The sequence below is a fragment of the Populus alba genome, chromosome 1, assembly GCF_005239225.2.
Source record: "Populus alba chromosome 1, ASM523922v2, whole genome shotgun sequence".
NCBI classification, from domain to species: domain Eukaryota; kingdom Viridiplantae; phylum Streptophyta; class Magnoliopsida; order Malpighiales; family Salicaceae; genus Populus; species Populus alba.
This window is the reverse complement of record NC_133284.1, coordinates 6,252,832-6,276,921: the sequence shown is the minus strand read 5'-3', so window position 1 is coordinate 6,276,921 and position 24,090 is coordinate 6,252,832. Positions and strand designations below refer to the sequence as shown.

The 24,090-nt window shown below is 33.1% G+C and overlaps 2 protein-coding genes across 2 annotated transcripts; both read left to right on the top strand.

The window, feature by feature from the left end:
* Window positions 1–972: 972 nt before the first annotated feature.
* Window positions 973–3,833, top strand: LOC118042583 (trihelix transcription factor ASR3). The gene is made up of 3 exons (XM_035050300.2): window positions 973–1,930; window positions 2,331–2,372; window positions 3,152–3,833. Exons 1-3 carry the CDS (start codon window positions 1,222–1,224, stop codon window positions 3,439–3,441), a joined length of 1,041 nt encoding a protein of 346 aa, XP_034906191.1. The 5' UTR covers window positions 973–1,221; the 3' UTR covers window positions 3,442–3,833.
* An 8,521-nt stretch (window positions 3,834–12,354) lies between these two features.
* LOC118042567 (ADP-ribosylation factor GTPase-activating protein AGD3) lies at window positions 12,355–22,926 on the top strand. Its single transcript, XM_035050275.2, has 19 exons — window positions 12,355–12,964; window positions 13,496–13,572; window positions 14,481–14,581; window positions 15,768–15,838; window positions 16,395–16,457; window positions 16,845–16,889; window positions 17,664–17,729; window positions 17,829–17,876; window positions 18,009–18,104; window positions 18,198–18,239; window positions 19,162–19,377; window positions 19,469–19,600; window positions 19,705–19,929; window positions 20,099–20,185; window positions 20,261–20,590; window positions 21,146–21,291; window positions 21,386–21,479; window positions 21,648–22,141; window positions 22,331–22,926. Exons 1-19 carry the CDS (start codon window positions 12,920–12,922, stop codon window positions 22,443–22,445), a joined length of 2,493 nt encoding a protein of 830 aa, XP_034906166.1. The 5' UTR covers window positions 12,355–12,919; the 3' UTR covers window positions 22,446–22,926.
* The last annotated feature ends 1,164 nt before the right edge of the window (window positions 22,927–24,090 follow it).

Below are 24,090 nucleotides of genomic sequence, written 5' to 3'. Positions count from 1 at the left end.
TGGTTGACTCAAGCTGATTTTTTATTTAAATTTGTACTTTTGGAGGTTTTTTTCTCAAGTTATCATGGTTTATTTAAAAAGAAGAATTATTCATTTATTATCATTGCCTTTTTTTTTGTCTAATTAGAATAAAACCAACTTATTAAATATAATCGGGACTATGACTTGAGTTGTTTATATTTCTTATTTATTTGAAACGTGCCTGTGAATCCTGAACTATCATTGCTTTTTTCTTGTTTTTTTTATTCTAAATTTTTTTTAATTGATATTTTTTTAATAAAAAAAATTACGTTTCAATCATTAACCCTCCCTCTACTATTATTTTCTTATTATTTAGTTTTTTAATAGAGTTTTTTTTTTAAATATTTTATATGTATTTAATTTTTGAAGATACTATTCCTATCCATCTATATTTTTTTATGTTTTATATCAACAAACTTTATCTTTAAAAATAAAAATATTTATTTATCTGTCTTTAGCAATTTTTTCCCATTTATTTATAAAAATGATTCTTGATTTATTTAATTAGATACTTACATAAGTTTTTTAATTTATAAATTGAATTTTTTGTGTTAAAAAAATATTTTAAAAAATAATGTATGTACATGTACGACAACTGAAAAGCTTGGGTCAAATAGATAGTAATCATTTATAGCCTAGCATATCAAAATCAAACTAATGGCATTAAACTTGTTATGATTGTATGGATTGATTCAAGATTTATAATTGTGTGTTTTGTAATGTAATATAGAGTTTTTTTTTTTGTAAAATTAAAAACATCATTTTGATTATCCTAGTGAACTTGTTACCAAATTCATAGATTAAGTAGCGAATTAAACTGAGGTTGATAACTTTGAATGAAAAAAAGAAAAAGAAATATATACCCACCTATTAATTGAGCGATTAAAAATATAACCCTGATGAATCACACAATTGACTACCTTAATCATGGACTAAGAGGCACTATCTACTCAGTCAATACCCAAGTAAATAAAAAAATAAAAACCACCGAAACCTTAAAGCAAAACCTCTCTCTCAACTTCTCTCCTTCTCTCAATTCTGTAATTACGGGGAGGATAAGTGATTGATGATCCCTCCCCTCTAAACGCCGTAACGGACTCTCCATTAGAACTCCGTTACTTCCCCACCCTCGTAAAGTCACGTGCCTTTAAAAAAACCAAAAGATAAATAAAAAAACCTCTTTCATCATTTTCTTTAATTATGGCTTTAGAGCAGCAATTAAGCTTAACCACAACTCAAAATCCAGTTGACGGCGAAAGAACTAACGGCGTTGATACCAACATCCGAGACGGCGGGGATGACGGAAACAAAGCACCGAGACTCCCTCGGTGGACGCGGCAAGAAATTCTAGTACTCATACAGGGCAAGAGAGTGGCAGAAAACAGAGTCCGAAGAGGTCGCGCATCGGGTATGGGCATCGGGTCGGGACAAATCGAACCGAAATGGGCCTCGGTATCTTCTTACTGCAAAAGACATGGAGTGAACCGAGGACCGGTTCAGTGTCGGAAAAGATGGAGTAATTTAGCAGGTGATTTTAAGAAGATAAAAGAATGGGAGACTTCAATAAGAGAAGAAACGGAGTCCTTTTGGGTTATGAGGAATGATTTGAGAAGAGAAAGGAAGTTGCCTGGGTTTTTTGATAGGGAGGTATATGATATTCTCGATGGTGGTGGCGGTACGGTCCCGGGATTGGCGCTTGCTTTGGCACCGTCTTCGACGGCGGCAGAGGCGGAGGCAGTAGCGGAAGAGGTGGTTTTTGATAGTGGGCGGAGTGCAGCGGCGGAGGATGGGTTGTTTTCGGATTTTGAGCAGGAGGAGGGAGGAGGGAGTCCGGAGGCTGTAGTTAAGGAGGTGCAACCGATAAAGATGGCGGTGACGGCAGGGGTTGCTAATCCGACACCGATTTCAGGTAATTGGGGTTGGAGGTTTTATTTTTTCTTCTGAAATTTTGAGGTTTGGCGGGTTTTTTGGGTTTAAGTAATAATCGCGGTTATGATTCTATAAATTTTGTTTGGTTGTTAGTAAAAGATTTAAGATTTTTAGTGGTAGATGATGCTGCTGCTATAAAGTTGGTGGTCGGATTTTATTAAGTACTGAAATGGGGTGTTTTGTTTGTACTTTTTTTTAAAAAATGAAAGCCCTCCAATTTCCATGTTTACTCCTTTTCTTTTTTCTTTTTCCTTTTCTTTTTTAAATTTCTATTTATCTATTATTTTTTTCGTATTTATTTATTACCAATAACAGAGGTTTTAGATTATCACAGTTGCTGATATTTTTTAGCTCCTTGTTTTGCTTCTTGTTATGCACAGAGAAGCAGTACCAGCCAGCTCCACGAGCAAGTCAAGCTGAAGGTAATGCTCAGATCTAGTAGTTTATTGATCATATTGTCTATGATTTGGTGCCTCTTCAATTGGTTCTTCTATTCTTTCATGGAAAAAGAATCGCTGATCTTTTCTTCAAGTTTATTCATAGACGGTGGCTCTATAGCCTTACCCTGAAGAGATCGTGTTTGTGTAGGGCAAGTAATTTACAACCAGACTCTTTATGATGAAAATATGAACAGGGCGCAAATGGAAAACTAATGACCATATGGATAAAGAGCAAGAGTCGGATCATGACCCCATCAACTTTAAATTGTCTTTTGGGACTTTGAGTTGACCCTTGGCTCAAATTGTCATGATTTGCCTTTAATTCATGTGATCTGTGTTTTCGAAAGTTTTTCTTGCCTGCTGGCTTTCAGCTGTGCGGTCACGACTAATCGCATGATATATTGCGAGGTTTTTTTAACTCGATAAGTTATTGTGAAACTCTTGTTTGAATGTAGAATGTGGTTCTTTCATAACTGTAGTCCGTCGAAAAAATTGACTTCATGGTTTACAGTTTATGTGTACTGCTGTCTCCGGTTGTGGGGTTTAGTTTGGTATTCAAGTGTTCAATAACCATTAACCATTACCTATCCTATTGTTTGAGGTCTATGAACACATTGTTAGTGGATATATGCTACGGGCCAGCGTGTAGGTCAGAAAAAATTGGTGGTTCGGGCATTTTCCAACTTCTCCTGGTCTTGAAACTCCATCATCGGCTAGTTTTACATGCAGAGAAACTGTACTCTTTTTTGTGTACATTGCAGTTCCACCAAATGATAAAAGGCCCGCCACAAATCCTGGGATGGGGTCTGCTTCACAGGAGGAACGGAAACGGAAACGGTTTGCGATAGATGGTGACGAGGAAACCATCAGTTTGCAGGGTCATTTGATTGATGTATTGGAAAGGAATGGTAAAATGCTGTCTGCTCAGCTTGAAGCTCAGAACACAAATTTTCAGCTGGACCGGGAGCAGAGGAAGGATCATGCAGATGGTCTGGTTGCTGTTCTCAATAAGCTGGCGAATGCGCTTGGGAAAATAGCGGATAAGTTGTAGCTAAATCCAGATAGGAGATTGTGCACATAACAAAGCTCTTTTTTAGTTCCATAGACTTAGCTGGGGGTGGAGTATTGGTGAATTGATCTTGATGGTTTATCTTAGGACCACATTTCACATCTTGTATTTTATTCTTAATACTCTTCCTTGTATTTTGCCACCTCTGTGGCGTAGTGCCATTATAGGCCATACATAGGGTCCTCGAGTAGATAATAAATTCAGAGATAAGCGTATACACCACCACATTCTGCTTCTTTATTGTTCTCTCCTGGATGTTTCGGGGATTTGTACAGGTTATTCGATATATTAAGCTGCAGAGGTCATTCCTTGCATGCATTAGGTTCAACTGTATTTTTTAAATTTTTTAAATTTAAATTAATATATTTTTAGTATTTTTTATTGTTTTGATGTTTTGGTATAAAAAATAAAAAAAATATTTTAATAATAAAAATCTTTCTGATAAACAATTCTTGCCAAACTTTCACGGATAAAATAACTTTCAAGAAATATTTGTTCTAGAATATTGAATTTCTTGCCCTTTGCTGATGTATGGAAATCAAATGATGTTTTATTCACAACTGTCAATGAGAAGTCAATAGCTAATTTACTAAAGTCAGTGAGATTCCTGTTATCCGGAGGTTATTACCAAAGCATAGTTTTCCTAAGCCATGGTTTTCGATCCAGAACCGCTTCCAGTAACTACTAACTAGATAAGGGCCATTCATTCTCCCACTAATTACAAAAATGGCATTGCAAAAGCTTGGAACACTGCAGCAAGTTGATGATGCAGGCGCATGGACGGGCGGGTTATTTGAATTTCGGCCGTTTGCTTGGATATTCGGGTTATTCATGAGATTCTGGCCCAATTAATTGGACATGAGCTCCCTTGTCCAAAATTTAAGGGCGTGTAAATTAACTGAAAACAATTTTCTTTTTTCTTTTTTAGTTGTTTTTTCAATCAAGATTGAAAAACGTGTCCAAGTTTTAAAAATAAAAAAAAAATATATCAAGATTATAGCTACTTTTTATTAAAAAAAAAAAAACAAAACCATAATTTATAATAACTGTCTTATTATTTTGTATTTGTAATGATCTAATTGTAGAATATTAATTAAAATTTATCATGAAAGAATTATATTGTAAACTAAAAAAAAATATGTTAGATTTATAATAAAAATTAAATTTATGAAGCTAAATAAATATGAAAAAATAAAACAATAAAAAATTTAAATTTTTACATTATTAAAAAATACTTGTATATAAAAGAAAAATATTGTATTGTTCACTTTTTTTATTTTTGAAAAAGAGTGAAAAACTTGTATTCGGAAAACATTGAAAAACTCTGTACAAATTTGAATTTTCTGTATAGAGAAGAAATGTTGTATTTGAACATGAAATTCTAGTGTTTTTTTCTCGAATTTTTTATAAAATTAAAGTATCACTCTATTTTTTTTTAATAACCCCTATAGAATCTTGTGAATCCACTATGCTATTTGAAGGGATTTGGATTTTTTAAATTCCAGCTCCATGATTAAAATATGAATTCATACATTCAAATTTAAATGATGTGTACTATTAAAATAATAATTAGAATTGGACATGGAACTCTACTAGGGTGGTTTTTGGTCTTGGCAAGGGTGGCTTAATTCTTAAAGTCATATGCTTCTAGGCTTTTTCTAACAGGCCATCATGGCCCCAACAAAGAAGAATCCTCACGTCACCACCATTGCTGTTCCACATGGTGCATTGCATGAACACTTGCAAAATTCTTAGCACCCAAACTGGACCCAGAGAAAGTTGCATCGTCCATAGGTCCAATTCTAGAGGGTGTAGGTTATGTCTGGAAATGCGTATGCATGTGTTTTTTAAAATTTTAAATATTTTTTTATTAAAAATTATTTTGATATATTAATATCAATAATAATTTTAAAAAAATATATATTATTTTAATATATTTTTAAAATAAAAAATACTTTAAATCATAATCACCACACTAATTATAAAGACAGCTGTCGTATTAACAAGGATAGTCTTCCCTCTTCTTCTTCTTCCCAGCAATAGACCCAACAAATTCGAGACTGAACGGTTGTATATTGTCATGGCCACTAAATTTCTGGGTACCCATCTCACCTCTGACAGAATTTGAACCTCAGCTTGTAATAAAAATAAACATTATAGTTTTGTTTTTTTCTAGTACCGTGCCGCAGCAACTAAGCTTGAATCGATGCGGGATTCTAATGATTTAAATTCTCAAGTAAATAATATATTTCCCTGATCAATTTTTCTTTCTATGTACTATTTTTATATTGACGATACTATGACTTTTTTAATTAACAATATGATTATTTGAATAGAAATTTAAAGCAAATAAAATAAAATTTAAATGATTTAAATTCAGGAGAAAAAAATGTATTTGTTTAGCCAAGATTCCCCCCTTGTTATTCATTTATTTAAATATCGCATTGACTATTTTTATGATATTATATATTTATATAAATAATTTTAAAAAATAATATGAAAGATTGAAAAAATAATATATTTTATTCTAATAGAATATTTATATGCATTTTTTAAAAAAAAATATAATCTCATATATAATTATTGAAAAAAAAAAATACCGCAAAAGTTCTAGTCACGTTTTGAAAGCATGGTATAATATAATTGTACTTGTTTATCTAAATATATTTTTTATTGGAATAGTATTCCCCTTATTGTTCATATATTATTGTTTATTGAAATAATATTTTGTTTTGTTTTGTTTTATTTTATTTTTATTATTTAATATTAAAGATATTAAATGAACTATTAAGCTGCAGCATATATCTTTGCCACTCGCCCTAGTATGACATGTACCGTGACAAAGCGCGACGCAAGATGCAGATTGCGCCACCCATGTTTTCTAGGCTTCGCCTGGCAAATTTGTTTGAACGAGCGTAGAAAAAGGAGAGAAAAGAAATGCAAGTGGTCAAAAAGAAACACCACCGGCCGCTGTTGTCGTCACAAAGTTTTTCTATAATCCTTTTTTTTTTCAGCCACTTTTCATCTTAGTGTGCAAGTATGTGTTTGTAGAATAGAGCATTTTTTTTTTAAAAAAATATTAAATAATTTTTTAATATTAAAATATTAAAATTATTAATTTAATATTTTTTAAAATCAAATATATTTTTAAAATGTATAAAAACACTGGTTGAAACACAATGTTACACAGCCTCTAAGAAACCTCTAGCTATCCTTGGTCGCTGGTCTATAATTCTATTCTTTCGTGCTCCTTTCTTCCTTCTCGAAGAAAATTGCCGCCCTGGCCGGCCCCGTGTGAACTGTGAAAGCATATTTTCCCCTTCTTTGATAAAATGATTGTTCATATTATTGACATACTTTATTGTTTAAAAAGATGTGCAAATAGGTTTCACTAAAATTCAATTTTTTTTATTAAAAATTTTTTTTTTTTTATGTTTTGGATCATGTTGATATATTAATTTCAAAAATAATTTTTTAAAAAATAAAAAAATATATATCATTTTAATATATTTCAGTAAAAAAAATATTTTAAAAAAACGATTAAATCACATTTTTAAATATCTGAATTTTATACCCTTCCAAGTCCCCCCCCCCATCTTTATTAACGGGAGTAACAAGCTGTATCACATAGCTCTATTAATGAAAAATTTATCTTTTCATCATTGTTAGAAAATGTCATTTAAAAAAAAAAATAGCAAAGCATAATAGCAAACTTTTTGTTTAAATGATATATAAACCCATCGAGCAGGAGATAAAACCATATCATGAATACAAGAGGATACATTAAGAAACAAAAACCATATCTAGAATCATATAGAAACTATATCAGGATTTGTTGAAATGGAAGGGAAAAAAACAGAAGAAAAGTGAAGATGTTGTTGCCGATGATTCTTTCACCGACGGCAGCTGATATTTCTTTTTTATTTTAAGGGGAGCCAGGAGAGAAAGGGAGAATATACATTGATCTGCAGTTAAAATTTCACCAGTGGACATTGATTTGTTGAACCTCCCTGGAAAAACTGCCAGACCTGAAAAAGCTAAGGGGTTCTCAGCAAATATTCCATAATGTTAAAGGGCTTCAGTTCGAGCAGTAGCATTGGAGTCCTTTGTTGATGGAAATTCCATGTTCTGTGATCTTATTCATGGAGGTTCCTTTATCTCTAGCCTCGTGTGATGAAATTCCTTTTAGATGGTGTGGGTATTGTAGATGCATATGGTTTTTGAGAAGGAGATAATGATTTATTTTTAAATTTTTTTTATATATTTTACAATAATATATTTTTTTTATTTTTAAAAAAATATTTTTAACATCCAATTCATTAAAGTTATTAAAAATTTTAAAAAATATATATCATTTATATCCACAATTTAAAACACTTACAAATGCCCCGACAATGTACACCATGCCAGGAGTTTAGAATAACACCTTTCACTTTAAAAAAGGAAACGTGGAGAGAAAATATTCAAACAAGGAGGAAAGTGCATTGATTGTCTTACTTCATTAAGGATGTGGCTAAGAGTGTTGTTAAATTGTGTTTTTTTAAAAAATTTAAATTTGTTTTACTTTAAATTATTTTAATATGCTAATATCAAAAATAAATTTTAAAAAATAAAAATAAAATCTTAATTTAATACATTTCAGAATAGAAAACACTTTGAAAAACAATATTTACCACACTCTTATACCGAACATTATATTTACATCTTATTCATTTTTTTCATAGACAACCTTGTGATTTAATTCTAATTAACCTTTCTCCTTTCTAATTTTTATAGTTTTCAAATACTATTTTTATTCTCTCTATTTCAACCCTTTTAAAACAAGAGGGACAAAACACCATCTCTTATTGATGGATTAAAATACCTTTGGATATGTTTGCTTAAAAATTCATGATTAAAAATGCTAGAGACAATGTAACAACTAAACATATCTAGGCTTTATAGGATGCCAAGACCAGGTGATATAGGCCTAACATTTCTTTTAGGTCTAGTATCCTTAGATTTAGCTACATATTAAGCTCAATACGGGTCTTGTAATGTGTCAAGCCCAATCTCTTTGGGTTCAACTACTTATTAAGTCAAAATGCGTGTGAGTTTGTTATCCCAATATCTTTAAGTTTAGCTACATGCTGAGCCCTAATGCATATGAATTTCACAATACATCAAACTCAATTTTTTTCGGTTCAACTATGCACTAAACTCAGATACATGTGGGGCTAGCAAGACGTTAGATTCAATATCTTATGGTTCAATTATGTGTTGAGTCTAAGTACATGAAAGTTCGACAAGATGTCGGACTCAACATTATTGGGTTCAACCACTCGTTGCACCCAAGTGTGTATGAGTTTGGCAAGATGTTAAACCCATCACCTTTGAGTTTGAAATCCTTTCAAACTCGATACATACATAGTTGATACTTTTTTAAACCCAATGTTGGGTCACATGTGTTTGTTTACTTATTCTCGTGGTTTTTTTAACATGAAATGTTAATAGTCAATAATGATCATCTCCCTATATCTTTAAGTGTATGAAAGTATCCAAAGAATCTGTCATATTTCCTTCAATATTAATATTATACAAGGGATGTATACCCCTCATTAATGTTGTGTAAAATACATTTATCCCTCATTAATGTTGTGCGAATGATATTTATCCCCTATTAATATTGTGTAAGAGATGTTTATTTTTCATTAATGTTATAAAGAGAAAATGACACTTCAACTCCTTCATTAAAGTAATACAACAAAGTTCAAAAGCAAAGTGTTCACAATACTTTTCTTATTCTCTATTTATACTTTTATTTTTAAAGAGCATATACCATACATTTTTAATAGCTAACACTTTTGTTCTAAAAATTTTAAAGCTCATTCTATCATTTATTGTAATATCTTATTAAAAAAAATTGACTTTATCATCGAAGAGTCCTTAAATCTCATAAAAAATGAATGCTCTGTAAGTGTTGAATATTCTATAACTAATCATCAACTTCTTAAACTTTGAAGAAAGGAATATTAATGTGAACATATGAGCACCCTCTATCTCAACACTAAAAAAACTTTCATTCTTGTATATATTGGATTTTAGAAAATCATCACTTATTTTTCTCATTTCTTGTGGTTCCATTATCTTCACCTTATTCTCTTTTAAACAAAGTGTTTTTGGTACAATTATTTGACTTCTTTTATAAATAATTAATTAATAAATGTTGATCTATACACGGGGATACATGTTTTTTTTCTCCTCAGGAATAACAACATTAAAAAAAAAACTTTGGAGGCACAAAAGAAACACATAGATTAAAACATTGTTTTTTATGATTTTATCTTTCTTAAAAAAAACTAGCAAAGCTTGTTGTAAGGTGAAATTATATTTTCTAGGGGTTCGATTAACTAATTGTTTTAGGACAAATTGACCTGTACATATTTTTTTAGCGCAACGATTATTACCTTTAAAGCAAAAAATAAATAAAAAATGTAGATTTTGTCTATTTTCTTTTTTTGTCTTTTCAATATCCTTTACATGGTAAAATGATGTTAATAACTTTAAAAACAAAAAAAATATTAAACTTGCAAAAAAAGGTTTTTTTCTCCTCCTTTTATTTTCTTGAACATTAAAATGGTAACATCACCCATAAAATAAAAAAGCTGGTGCCTAGAGGTATTTTTATCTTTTCATTATGGTTTCCCATTGTATTTAGCTTTTAAGGGCTATCTAGTAATTTAACAAATATAAACATTATTAAGAAAACAGGCATTGCATGAATTAGCTCGTGAATAGTTGTCGTGTGTTTTGAACAGCACGTCCAGGATCGTCAGTTAGCTAAACACTAACTTTTAGGATGGCGTTTGAATCGCCTTAGCAACTTCTTCATATCTGAACGATGTGCGTGGTTGACTAGTGTTTGGTTCGGTACTAAAGATTTTTTTTTTCCTGTCTCCTTGATTTCCACCCTATCCCTTAATATTTTTAAAGCAATTCTTCAATTATTTTTTCTTTAGGTTCATGTTCTTTTGATCACTATTTGTTTTATTTGTAATAATTTATGAAACTAGTTTTTTTTTTCAATCTCACCCCTTTAATGTTTTCACTTGTCAAATGTGGTCCTCATTGTTTTAATTGTGATGTTTTTTTTTTAAATTGAGTTTTTTTTAACAATTTCATCCAATTTTAGTTATTTTTCCTATCAAATTTGATTTTTATTTTTTTATTGCCATTTTTCCTTGATTTTCTTTAAATGATGTTTTTTTTTTATTGAGCCTGGGTGCATGATTTAATGGATTACGAGTTTAAGAGATTAACCTAGGTTTACAGGATTTACCTGAGTTTGCTTGATTTTTTTTTCAAGCTTCATCCTTCAATATTTATTTAATGGGAGATTGGGCTATGTTTTTTTATTCACTTTATATGATATTTTTTAGTTATTTAAAAAATAACATTAGTTATCTCGTGTTTTTTTTTTGTCTTTATTAAATTTAGATTTTTTAAAAGATTTTTTTATTTTTAAGTTAAATTAAATTACTTCATTAAATATAAACATTAACTTCTCACTTTATAATATTTTGTTTGGTTTACTTTTCGAGTCGCTGCTCTGATGGTGCATGCAACATTTTTCATTATCATCGTGTAGCCTTTTATAGTGGCACTATAGCCATCTCTGTTAGCTATTTCTCATAGTAGAGCAGTATCTATAGTGGAGTGATGGTAACTCTTCATCAAACTTTTTTTGCTTCTTCTTTTGGGTAAAATATTGACAACTTATTTTCTATCACTAGTTATTGCTGATTTTTTTGTTCGTTTTGTTTATTATTGATGTTTTTTTAAAATCATATTATTAAATTAGTTAAGTTATTAAACTAGTCAAATTAATAACCCTAATCTTAAATTTTTCTTGCTGCTTTAAAAATACTAGTGTCATTTAAAAATATATTTTTTATGTTAGAAAAAAATTAACAAAGGTCATGTTTAGTGCGAGCCATCTAACTAGTATAGACCAGACTGGTTTATCCATTAAAAATAAAAACTAGCAGCAACTTCTTGGAGATTTTTTAGGATTTACAAAGGTTGTGTTTATTTACATCGTCACACTATATTGTTTTTAAAAAAATTGAATTTTCTTGTATGAATTTTTTATTATATATTTTTAGATTATTTTAATATGATAATATTAAAAATAAATTTTAAAATAAAAAAATATTTTAATATATTTTCAAATAAAAAAACATTCAAAACAAAAGCAGTACACAAGCAACTGAAAACACACATGCTGCATCAAGTGGAGCACTGAAAACACACATGCTGCATCCAGTGGGCGTGTGTACTGAGCAGTCGTATACTGGTCCCAGCAGTCCCTCATGAAGGATTTTTCTCCATTTTGAAGACAGAGGATTGAGGAAGGTGCAAGTGATATCGCTGTCAGATATTTTTAAGTGCTGCAATAAATATTTTTCTGCTTTTCTTTTCCTTTTCCTTTACAGGGGTTGTAGCGACTAACATTTTCCTTTTGTCTCGAGCATGGTAATAGAGAAGAGAGAAATATTTGTCTGGGGCCCGCTACTTCCAGTGCTTAGTGGGACTGACAGAAGCGTCTCTCAGATTCGATGCCCTTAAACCCACGCGCAAAGCCGCCACTCGAACTTACCCGCGTGCTAGTTGCTTGCTCCTTCACCCGTTGACAAATACACACGCTCCTGTAAGTGCGTTGGTGGAACTGGGCTTCCTTGTTCATTTCTGACCGTGTAAAGGTAACCACTGTCAGTAGCTCTCAGCCCGTTTCTGATTACTCTAATATAATCAAATGGAATGGTAGCTATTAAACGACACCGTTGGATTTGAAGATTGAAACGACGTTGTTTAGTGGGATTTATCAATCCTCGAACTCTGCTAAAATCGCCATCTTTCCACTAAATTTGGCTCGCAAAACTGAAAAGCAAAGTCCCAATTTGGCCAAAAGAAAAATAAAAAGAAACCGAAAACAAAAATAAATAAAAAAGAAGAAGAAGAAAGTCTCTCTCTCTGTCTCCCTGTCTCTCTCGGTGTGTTAAAACTCTTTTATCTATGCTTTTGCGCTGTTGATTGTGTGTGTCTGTCCGTTCGACAATTCCAGGTTTTAATGAATGAAGGAAGTGGCTTAATCGATCCACTCAATTTCCAAGACTTCCTTAAACACGCACCAATCTCATGTTTTCTTGCCTCTTCTAGGGTTTCTTTCTTCCTTTTTTGTTCACTCTCCTAGGGTTCTTAAAAACAACTAGAATATGCAAACCCATACATAAATAAAAAAACTTACATGAAAATAACAGCCCTCAAAAGTGGTTGATTAGTATTTTTTTCTCACGAAGTGGTGATTGGGATCGGAGTGAAAGAAGGCAAGATCTCAGTTCAACTGTGATGATATTTGGTTCGATCGAGCATTTGTTGGAATGGTAATTAGAGTTAATCTCGAAGAATCAAGGTTTCAAAGATGCATTTCACAAAGCTCGATGACTCTCCTATGTTTCGCAAGCAGGTCAGTACTCTTTCCTTCTCTCTGTCTCTGCTTTGTTTTGTAAGGAATTGAAGCTTTGTTCATTGATTGTTTAGAGGTGAGGAAATAAAATTTCCAGCTACATGCACTAGTGACGTTATTTCTTCTTTTCTTTGACTTCTTTCCGTTGCTTTAATATTCCGTTTAGGAAATAAATCAGAACGTTTAACTTATTTGTTTTGTTAATGACTGGGTTATCTATGTAAGGAATTTGGAGTTAAAGGAAAGCGGATTGATTATTTGTTGTTGTTTTAGAGAAGGAAATTTTACTTGTGGAATGGATATGATCATGTGAGGTTTGCACTTGAAATTTTTGGTAATTTGTCAATTTTTTAGGAGAAATTAGATCTGCATTAATAGTTCAGCCTTTCAATCGCTACTATCACATGTCTCCCGTCTATAAACTTTTTTTTCTCACTCTGAAATATTTATTTTTTCCTTATCAAATTTATTCGTAACAATTTGCCTGTTCCATAGTTTAATGGGCTCTTGATCATTTCTTTTGTGGAACAGATGCAATCCCTGGAAGAAGATGCCGAATCATTGAGGGAGAGAAGTTTAAAGTTCTACAAAGGATGTAGAAAATATACGTATGTATCTATGTATTGGTTTTTACTCTGATTGACATTATATAGAGAAAAGCTTCTAGTCGTAGTATTCTAAATCTTTAGGGAATTGAAGTTTTCTATTCCACCAGGACGTGGTTAGAATTTCCTTGTAGCCTTGTATATTGCTGTTTTGTTGTTGCCAATCAGTGAAAGATACAATTTGGAAAAAACATGGAAAGCCTTTTATAGTTCATTTTGGCTTGTCATTCTTTTTTTTTTTGTGTTTTTTGCTTGAATTTCCTCATATGATGATATTATAATGAAAAGAAATCTTGTCATTGTTTTAGACAAAATTTGATAGTTAATTATCTGCCAGCAAGCTTGAATTTCTCTCTGTAAATGCAGGCCTGCTGTTTTTGTGTCATGCATGTTGATTTGTAGAACTGTTGACACTGTAATAAGCTAGTAGCTGTTGACAATCACTTGAGTATCTGCACACTACCCCCTACTCTTTCAGTTTTAGTTGCACTATTGCATGTGGACTGGGATAGAAGGAGCTGTGCATTACAGGGCTCGGGATTTAAGAATGTGATTTTCTTGCTTTATAACCCAATTATTTAGATATAGACAGAAGTGCATGATATGATTCCCTAAATTAAAAATGCAAATTCATAGGTGAAGCCTGAAACCGAGTTTCTTTTCTCATACTTCATGGTATCCTAAATACTGAAATTTCTCAAAAGGACTCTTGACTTAATGATAAACAACTGTTACCTCAATGTATACGTTTTAAGATGGTTAAGTTTGCTCAATATTCTGGTTAGTTAAAACCACCCATCTGTTTGGCATTATATGCAGTTGCATTGTTTTTCTTTCTCTGGCTTTGCGATGTCATGGGCATTGAGTTTGTGAAGAATTTACCTTTGTGCCATTTTTTTACTCACTTGCAGTGAAGGGCTTGGAGAGGCATATGATGGGGACATTGGTTTTGCCAGTGCTTTAGAAACTTTTGGTGGAGGACATAATGATCCTATTAGTTTGGCTTTTGGAGGTAATTTTATTGGAAATTATGTTTATAAGTTGTCTTAGATGAGGATTAAAATTATTTTCTGTTGTCATTGGAGAGTTGTAAGCACCAAATTTGTTTCTTCTTAGTTGCTTGATTTTTGTTACCTATAAAGTGCAGCACCATTTCAATTTGTAGGATGTTGTAATCGGTGATGCAGATGGGAGTGGAGGATAAGGGTTTGTTACAAGTCAAAACTCTCACAAACCAAAAACACTACAAAGTATAGGGAGACAACCAGAATATTCAATTTTTTTTTCATCTACGTCTCCACTTGCTAAAAGGCTATTGCAACATTTTATATAGAAAAAAACTAGAAAACATTAATAATAATATAATACTGAATAGGAAAAAAATAAACTAGGAAAAAATTTCCCGTCAAATAAGATTTTTTTTTTAGAAAAGCATCATAATAAATAATAGAAAATATCTATTTTCCTAAAAAAATTCATATATCAGTCTCCTAGGCTTGGAAGGAACTTGTCCTTGAGGTTAAAAATTGTCTTTCATCAAGAATATCCTTTTGTGCATAGGTTGATAGGCTACCCCATCATATGCCCCTAGCACAACACCTTTGTGCAGGTTGTCATATTTTTGGCTCCACCACTAGGATTTCGAATGACAATAACTGACTTAGACGAAAACAACTTACTAGTTTCTGAATTGTTTTCCTTGAGGGAACATCCTTATCCCCTCCCACACACAAAGCAAGATAACCATTAAGGATCGTTGGACTCTGATATCAATTGACAGATAGGAGCGAAGGATAAGAGGTTTGTTAGAAGTCAAAACTTTAAAATACCAAAACACCATAAGTATGGGAGACAACCAAAATATTCAATTTTTAATCATCTGTTTCTACCTGCCAAAAGGCTATTACAACTCTTTATAAAGAAAACCAGGAAACCTCAATAATAATACTGAATAGGAAAAAATAAACTAGGAAAAATATTCTCTTCAAACGAGAAAAAACTAGAAAAACATCATAATAAATAATAGAAAAATATCTATTTTTCTAAAAAATCTCATGTAAAAATTTCTGTGGTTAATCTTGGTAGTTGAATTCAACATTATATGAAATTAAAGATATTAGTTAATTCAATGTGTATAGTATTGAAATTTTAAGTCTGTTTATTGAGATTATTGATTGAACATCTGTTTGTTAATGCAGGCCCTGTTATGACCAAATTCACCATAGCCTTGAGAGAAATTGGGACTTACAAGGAAGTTCTCCGATCCCAGGTAATTTTTTGATTTATTGCTTTGAATGCATGGCACACATTAACACCCCAACAATTAAAAGTGATTTTGTTCTTATTGTTATTGCTTAAGCTGAGTTGATTGAACTTAAAAAATTGTGGCACTTGTGCTCCAACTCCTGCACTTATGTTCATATGCAGAAGTTTGTTGTCAAAGGCAAGACTATTGCTTACGGGTCCCACTTCTTTTTCATTACAACCCAATTGAGCCCTTGAAAAATGACATCTTTTTACATAACATTTCAAATAGTGTAGTACAATAAGATCATTCATAGAAATTGTTCTTGAGGATAAAATCTCGTAGGAAACTTCACACTAATGTAAGTCTTAGATAATAAGCCAGACAAAGCATAGACATCTAATGATCTTGTTCTTGAATAGAGTATTTGAACCCATGCTGCATAGAAAACAGAGTTTTGATAATGATAGTTACATTTATTGAGCTTATTTGGAGAACAGGATCATTTTCTTGCCTGTATTTAGAAAAATAATGTTTTGTTCTCTGATGTGACCTAAGCAATGTTCCCTTTTCTTTTCAGGTTGAGCACATGCTGAATGACAGATTACTACAATATGTCAACATTGATTTGCATGAGGTGAAGGTACAGAATTTTGCCAAATGACATTTCTTGTCTGACTTATGATGGTCAATGAATGTCATGCAACTCATGCAAAATATAAATTTTGCAAAGATGAGACGTGATTTGTTTCTTCCTTATTTTTTAATATAAATACTGTACCAGATAGGATAGATTTATTAGTAACCATCAACTTTCTGCTCTTCTCTCTCCAACTTTTTCCTTTTAACTATTGATTAGTGTGAGATCCCTAAGGAGGTTTATGGTTTCCCTGTTGCAAGAATTGCAAATTTGTTTTCACTGGTCTGAAGATCTTCCTAGATGGTCATTTTAGGTGTCTTTACACTTCAATGTTCTCTAATTCATTGATGTTTTTTTAATTGCTACTTTAAAAATCTTCTATTGATTCAGGAAGCAAGGAAGCGTTTTGACAAGGCTAGCCTTCTTTACGACCAGGTACTTCCCTCATTTTAAGATTCTTAATAATTTGCCATTCTGGTGGAAGCCATTTCTTGCATGATTGAATGAACTTTTAGCATTTGACAGAATAATAGTTGTTCTAGATTTCTAGTATTATTAATTTTGAAGTAGACTACATGTCAGAAACGTTGGGATGAACCTATAATGGTCTTTGTTAAGTCTAAGGAAATCATAGCTATTCCAATTATGCTGCAGTTAATTTTAGTATTATCCCTAGCTAGAACCCTAGCTAGAACAATATCCTTTCTTCTTTATTACCTTCAAAGGTAATTGAAGTCAAGCACAGCATGCAAGTGAATTGAACAACTTTAGGCTGAAAAATTTTAATATGTTGAATGGAATTGAGATGAAACCTTCTGCATCACGCATAAAAAAATTGAAATGTATATATTTCCTTGTGTCCCTTTGGAGGATGAGGTTTTAATTATCCAAAGATAATTGGACTTTGTAGTTCTGAAGCTTTACTTGGTTTGGCATGCCACATATAGGACCTTGTGCTGTGGAATTGGAAATTGATTTATGCAGTATCCACAATAGGATGGATGCTGCATTAATTTATAACATGCAACTTCTAATGACTTGCAGATGCACTATAACTAGAGTTTGGCAATTGTTGAGCTGTTTTAAAATGAGAGTCCATTGATAATAGGGTGAATATATAGAATGTAGCTTGATGGTGTCTTGAAAGTTCCACATTTGAATTTTTGCAAAAAAGTTTTTGTTTATGGTTAATGTTCATGTATGTGACAGGCTCGTGAGAAGTTTCTGTCACTGAGGAAAGGCACGAGGTCTGATATAGCTACTCTTTTAGAGGAGGTATTATGAACTTTGATACATCTGCAGTTCTTATCTACGATTCTGATATCTTGAACATCCTCCATTTTATATTTCTAATCGAGTTTTGATATATACCAGGAGCTTCATAATGCAAGGGCTGCATTTGAGCAAGCTCGCTTTAATTTAGTAAGTAAAAAATCCAAACTAGGCACTGCATCTCTCTCTCTCTCTTTTCTTTTAAAATAGTACAGTTAATATTAGCATTTAGGCTTTGATATTTCAAGAACTTGGGTTTTATAATCTGCTCACTCCATCCAGGTAACTGCTATTTCTAATGTCGAAGCAAAAAAGAGGTTTGAATTTTTGGAAGCAGTCAGTGGGACAATGGATGCCCATCTACGTTACTTCAAACAGGTAGGACACATGGTGGCACTTCTGTACTTTGTGAACATGCTTTAATCTCTATCATACTTACATATGCTCATGAGAAACGTTTGTTGCTTGTAGGGCTATGAGCTTTTGCATCAAATGGAGCCATACATTCATCAGGTATTATTATTATTATTATTATTATTATTATTATGTATTTTTATAGATTACAGTGCAAACTCTTCCAACATTTGCGTCATTATATTCAAAATACTTAAAATCTGATTATTTTGCTAAGGAAAACTGTGTTGTTCATACTTTTCCTATAATTTGAGAGAAACCAAAAAAAGAGTAGAAGGGGATTTAGGCATGTAATTCAAAAGTGCTCCATTGGATTTTAGCCATCAAGTGACTTAGCCTTTTAAGCAAGGACTGATGAGGGAGGGTAATGAAAGGAGATGTAACAGAGTTTCTTGGTCAACAATTGGCCTCCCCTTTGCATCCTATAGGGTGGGCCTGTGGATGAACAGTCCAGCAAAGTGGCCTCAATACCATAGCACCGTGGATGGCATTTCTCAGGAGCAACCAACAATAATATGAGCTCTGACAAACCTAGAAGCTTGAAAATCTTGTGCTCGTATGGAAATTAGACTTTTGGAATGTTGGAATGGTGAGGAGGGTTAGTGTTGAAACCCCCTACCGTAAGAGGCCCTGTTCAATAAAAGTAAATGTTAGTAGATTAACAAATATGAGGATGTGTACAGAGGCAAAACTTCAGCAGTGTTGGTTGTCTCAATGCCTAGCCAATATCCTAGTATTCAACTTGCATTTATGTGCTTAAATTTGTTTGATGGGTATTAATTCAGTTGATTAATTTCTAACGTTTCTGAAGTTACTAAGTGTCATTAGTATTGTATGTCTAACTACAAGGTCTGGATTAAACATGGCCACATGACAAGTACAACGGTAAAAAAGAAGAAAAAAAGAACAGAAAAAAAATTATGAGGCATTTGGATAAATATTAATACAAAAGAAAAGGAATGGTATTAAGGCTTTTGCATATTTGACTTATGGATACACAACACCACTTCTTGTTTTGTAGGTTTTGACTTATGCTCAACAATCAAGAGAAAGGTCTAACTATGAGCAGGCAGCTCTCAATGAGAGGATGCAAGAGTACAAGAGGCAGATTGATCGTGAGAGTAGATGGTCTTCCAATGGTTCTAATGGATCTCCAAATGGAGATGGTATACAAGCCATTGGTAGAAGTTCACACAAAATGATAGAGGCTGTTATGCAATCTGCTGCAAAGGGGAAGGTATTTAGAGTTCTTATGCCTGTGAGGGAACTTCTTTTACGGACCAATTTTTTCCCATGCAAATCTTCTAAAACAAGAAGCAAACTTTCAGGTTCAAACTATTAGACAAGGTTATCTGTCAAAACGATCCTCTAGCCTGAGAGGTGACTGGAAAAGAAGATTTTTTGTTCTCGATAACCGAGGAATGCTTTATTACTATCGCAAACAGTGCAGCAAACCTTCTGTGAGTAATTTATGTGAAAAATAAGTTTACATGCAGAGTGCTTGAAGTTCATTCTGTTCTTGATACTTTGGGTTTTTATCATCATGCTTGATATGTTCTCTTAGGGTTCTGGGGGTCAACTTTCTGGTCAAAGGAATAGCTCTGAGCTTGGATCTGGATTGTTGGGTCGGTGGCTGTCTTCTCACTATCATGGTGGAGTGCATGATGAAAAGTCTGTTGCTCATCACACCGTGAACCTTCTTACATCAACAATCAAAGTTGATGCTGATCAGTCAGATCTGCGATTTTGCTTCAGGATCATTTCACCAACAAAGAACTACACTTTGCAGGTATGATGTGGAAGGTATCTTGTATTTGCGATTTCTTTAAAAGCTACCTCGCATTTGAAATATAATCTCCATCGTTGATATCTGGCGGAGATGGATAATATGACGTGTAATTGAGGGTTCTTTTCTGCAATAGATTCTTAACAATGCTTATTTATGCTTGTCAGTGCAGGCAGAGAGTGCACTGGATCAAATGGATTGGATTGAAAAGATAACTGGGGTTATTGCTTCACTACTTAGCTCTCAAGCACCTGAGAGGGTAATTATTCAGAGCATTATTGACATTTAATTATCATAAGAGTTTTTTTATGAGTGTAGTTTTGTTAAATTTCAGTGTCTCTCGGCTAGTCCCCTGGGAAGCGGTCATCATCGGTCTGCCAGTGAGAGTAGTTCATTTGAAAGTACTGATTTTGATCCTTCTGCTGTCGATGAATATACATCTGAGAGGAGCCTTGCCGCTTTACATGAACGAGCATTGAGAAGTTCACAACAGCAGCGAGCCAGTGCAGAGAAGCCGATTGATGTGTTGCAAAGAGTTTGTGGAAATGATAAGTGTGCTGATTGTGGTGCCCCTGAACCAGATTGGGCATCTTTAAATCTTGGAGTTCTTGTTTGCATTGAATGTTCTGGTGTTCACCGTAATCTTGGTGTGCATATATCAAAGGTAAAATTGTTTCCAAGTTATAATTATTTGATGTTTTCACAGCATTGCTTTTCAAACCATGTTTCTTAATATATATTATGCTGTTAATGTTGCAAGAATGTGGGTGGTATCAAACATCTATTGGACATCAATGTAGAGACCAGTATATGTGAAATCTACTTTGAGCAGTTACAATAATCATTAAATAAAATAGGCAGTTTGTCGCCCGGTTCCTTTCATTCAAACCACTCGGGAGCCTGAAGGATTTTTGCTAGGTGGACAGGTTTTAGCATAACTTGATCAACTTCTTAAGTGCTACTGTTTTTCACTTTTGTTTTTATCAACCACCAGAAGATTGTCCTATTATGCTGGGCCTAAGCATCTATCTCCTTTTTCTTTGTCTGAAAATAAATTGGCAACGCTTCTTTATGTTTGGGTATATGTTAATTGTTATGAACGATACTGTTCTTGGAGGTGTTCTGGTTATGTCCATTATTAAATCCCTGACCTAGTAGTGATATTAGTACTGCCTGTTTATCTGTCAGACTATTAATCTTCTGTTGAATGTAATTGCAGGTAAGGTCACTTACACTTGATGTCAAGGTGTGGGAGCCTTCGGTCATAAGTTTGTTCCAGTCTCTCGGAAATACCTTTGCTAACTCAGTCTGGGAGGAATTATTGCAGTCAAGAAGTGCCTTGCAGGCTGAACTCATCCCCTCAGGGTAAAGGACCTAATCATGATCGAATTAAATATGTTGCTAACATATTTAGTTTTATTAGATGTTGCTAATATTCATGAATGTTCTGCTGATGAAGCTCATTCAAGTCGGATAAACCGCAGCTGCTTTTTATCAGCAAACCCAATCCTGCTGACTCTATATCAATAAAGGAGAAGTTTATCCATGCAAAGGTTTAACTAATAAACTCCCCTTATTTTTCACTCTTAGAATCTCTTTTTATTTAGTTGCAGATAATTGCTCATGGTTTTTTCTCTTTATTATTATGGAGATGCTTGCTTGATTTTTAAAACTGACGAGGGCATGTTGGAGATGAAATGTTTGTTTCCTTTGGTTGACAGTATGCGGAAAAGGCATTTGTTCGCAAGCCAAGAGACCACCAAAATACTCGATCAGTGGCACAACAAATCTGGGAAGCTGTTCGTGCTAATGACAAGAAGGCTGTATACCGGCTTATTGTTAATCACGAAACAGATGTCAGTGCTGTGTATGAGCCAGCATCTTGTAGCTCTTCCCCGACACTTGCTAAAACAATGCTATTGCAAGAGCTGGCCAACCCTGACAATGGCTGCTCTAGCTACTCAACAGGGAATTCGTTGGATAGGTCTTCCACCATCTCCTTAAACTTTCCAGGTTCAACTGAAGGCCAGACCTTGGAGGATGTAGATGGGTGTACCTTGCTTCACCTCGCTTGTGAAACTGCTGACATTGGCATGCTAGAAATTCTCTTACAGTATGGTGCGAATATAAACTCAACTGATTTGGGAGGTCAGACGCCACTCCACCGTTGTATTCTTAGAGGCAGAGCTGCGCTTGCAAAAATGCTCCTCACAAGGTGAATATTACTGGTTCATGATGGTCATGATTTCATTAGGCATGTGCTGTGCACACAGTTTCCTGTTTATCGTCATTAATATCCTCATGGCTCTGTCCATCCCCCCCTTATCATATGCCCCACTCAAGCAAAGCAAAAGATATTAACATCCATGAAATGCTCTATTAAATGGTCCTAATGCATTTGCAGGGGAGCAGATCCACGAGCTGTCAATGGCAAAGATAAAACCCCACTTGAGCTTGCAGTAGAGTCCAAATTTGATGAGAGTGAGGTCCTTGCTCTATTATCAGACTCAAATGGCTGACATGCTCGAAATAGTAATATATTTAATATTTAATTGGTGATTACAATGAAGCTGGAGAATTGAACATAAATTGGCTTTGATATTATGCTTTTTTGGTAAGTATATTTTGTAAGTCTAAGAGCTGGTTCTCCATTGAAGATGTAAGCAGTGTTTGAAATAGAGTAGAGTGGTAGGTTGGCATGCCTGCCCCAGGGGCATCTCAGCAAAATTAGCTGCTCAAGCTTGTATCGGTAAATGCCCCCCTGGTGAAGAAGGAAAGGTTATGTAATCTGTTTTGTTTAATCAGCTTGTTTTGTTACTTTTGTGGTGGAGCTGAGAGGGTTTAGGTCAGGCCACTGTGTATTTGTACATTGGTTTATTCTAGTGAGGGCTTTCTTGTGGCTATAACTCTGATTGCAAGTTTGAGCCACAAAAAAAAAAAAAAAAAACCGTGTAAGGTAAAAAAATATGGAAGAATTCAGTGAAGCTTTCTCTTTCCTCCTCTGTCTTCTTCGTAGAATTAAATAACTGATGCATGCAGCCAACCGAAGAAGAGGAAAGGAAACCAGTTTCCTCAAAAGCTTCTCGCAAAGCACGTGTTGCCCTGTCACGTCTCCAGATTCCAGCAACCTACGTACGTAGATTAGTTGGGTCAAAATAGCCATTTACTAGAGTCCTAGCAGTTTGTTTGATTAGAATGTTTACATTCACTGGCAGATGATATCAAAATTTGAGTTTCAATCTGTTTTTTTTTATAATCTGTTTCTTTTTACTTCAAATTACTTTTTAGTATTTTTATATCATTATATATTAAAAATAAAATTAAAAAAAATTATTTTGATTTATTTCTAAAATAAAAATACTTTGAAAAAATAATTATTACTATATTCTTAAAATGCTTTTAAAAAGGTGTTTGGTTTTGAGGTTAAATCTACTTTTCAAGAATTATTTTTTATTTAAATTATATTTTTTAGTGTTTTTGAATCGTTTTAATATATTAATATTAAAATAATATGATATTATTTAAATATGTTTACAAGTAAAAAATACATTTAAAAAAACAAATTCTATTACATTTCTAATCACCCCCGAACTCAAGATTTGTAGTAAAAATATTAGACCCACCAAAGAAACTTCGCTGGATTTTGTTCAATGTGCAACAAAAAAAACCTACAAAGAGTATGGTCTTATATTAGCAACAAAGAAACTACAAAAATGCTACATTAAATTGACTGCATTTCATTTAATGCTTTTTGTTAATTTTTTTCTTCACTATTTTGTACTTTTGCATTTCATTATCATTACTGTCGTAATTTAATCCATTGATCAACTGCTTCCGGATCAAGTACATGACATAATTTCTGGTGGCAAAAATTTAGGATGAAGATGTTTGGTTTTTTTTTTTAATTTTTTTTAAATTCGAGTCCTATAATTGTTAATATGATAATTATTAAAAATTTATATAATTATTAATTTTAAAACTCGTAAAATTAGTCGAGGTAAATAGAAGCTGATGCAAACACCCCATTAATTATATATATAAAAAAGAGTACATGATTATAACTTGCTGATGTCTCCTTCTGTGCCTTTTCATCTCAATTTTGGCCTTTGTCAGCTTGCTAGCGATACCAACGGGTCAATCTTTTTTTCAATTTTCTTAGAATGC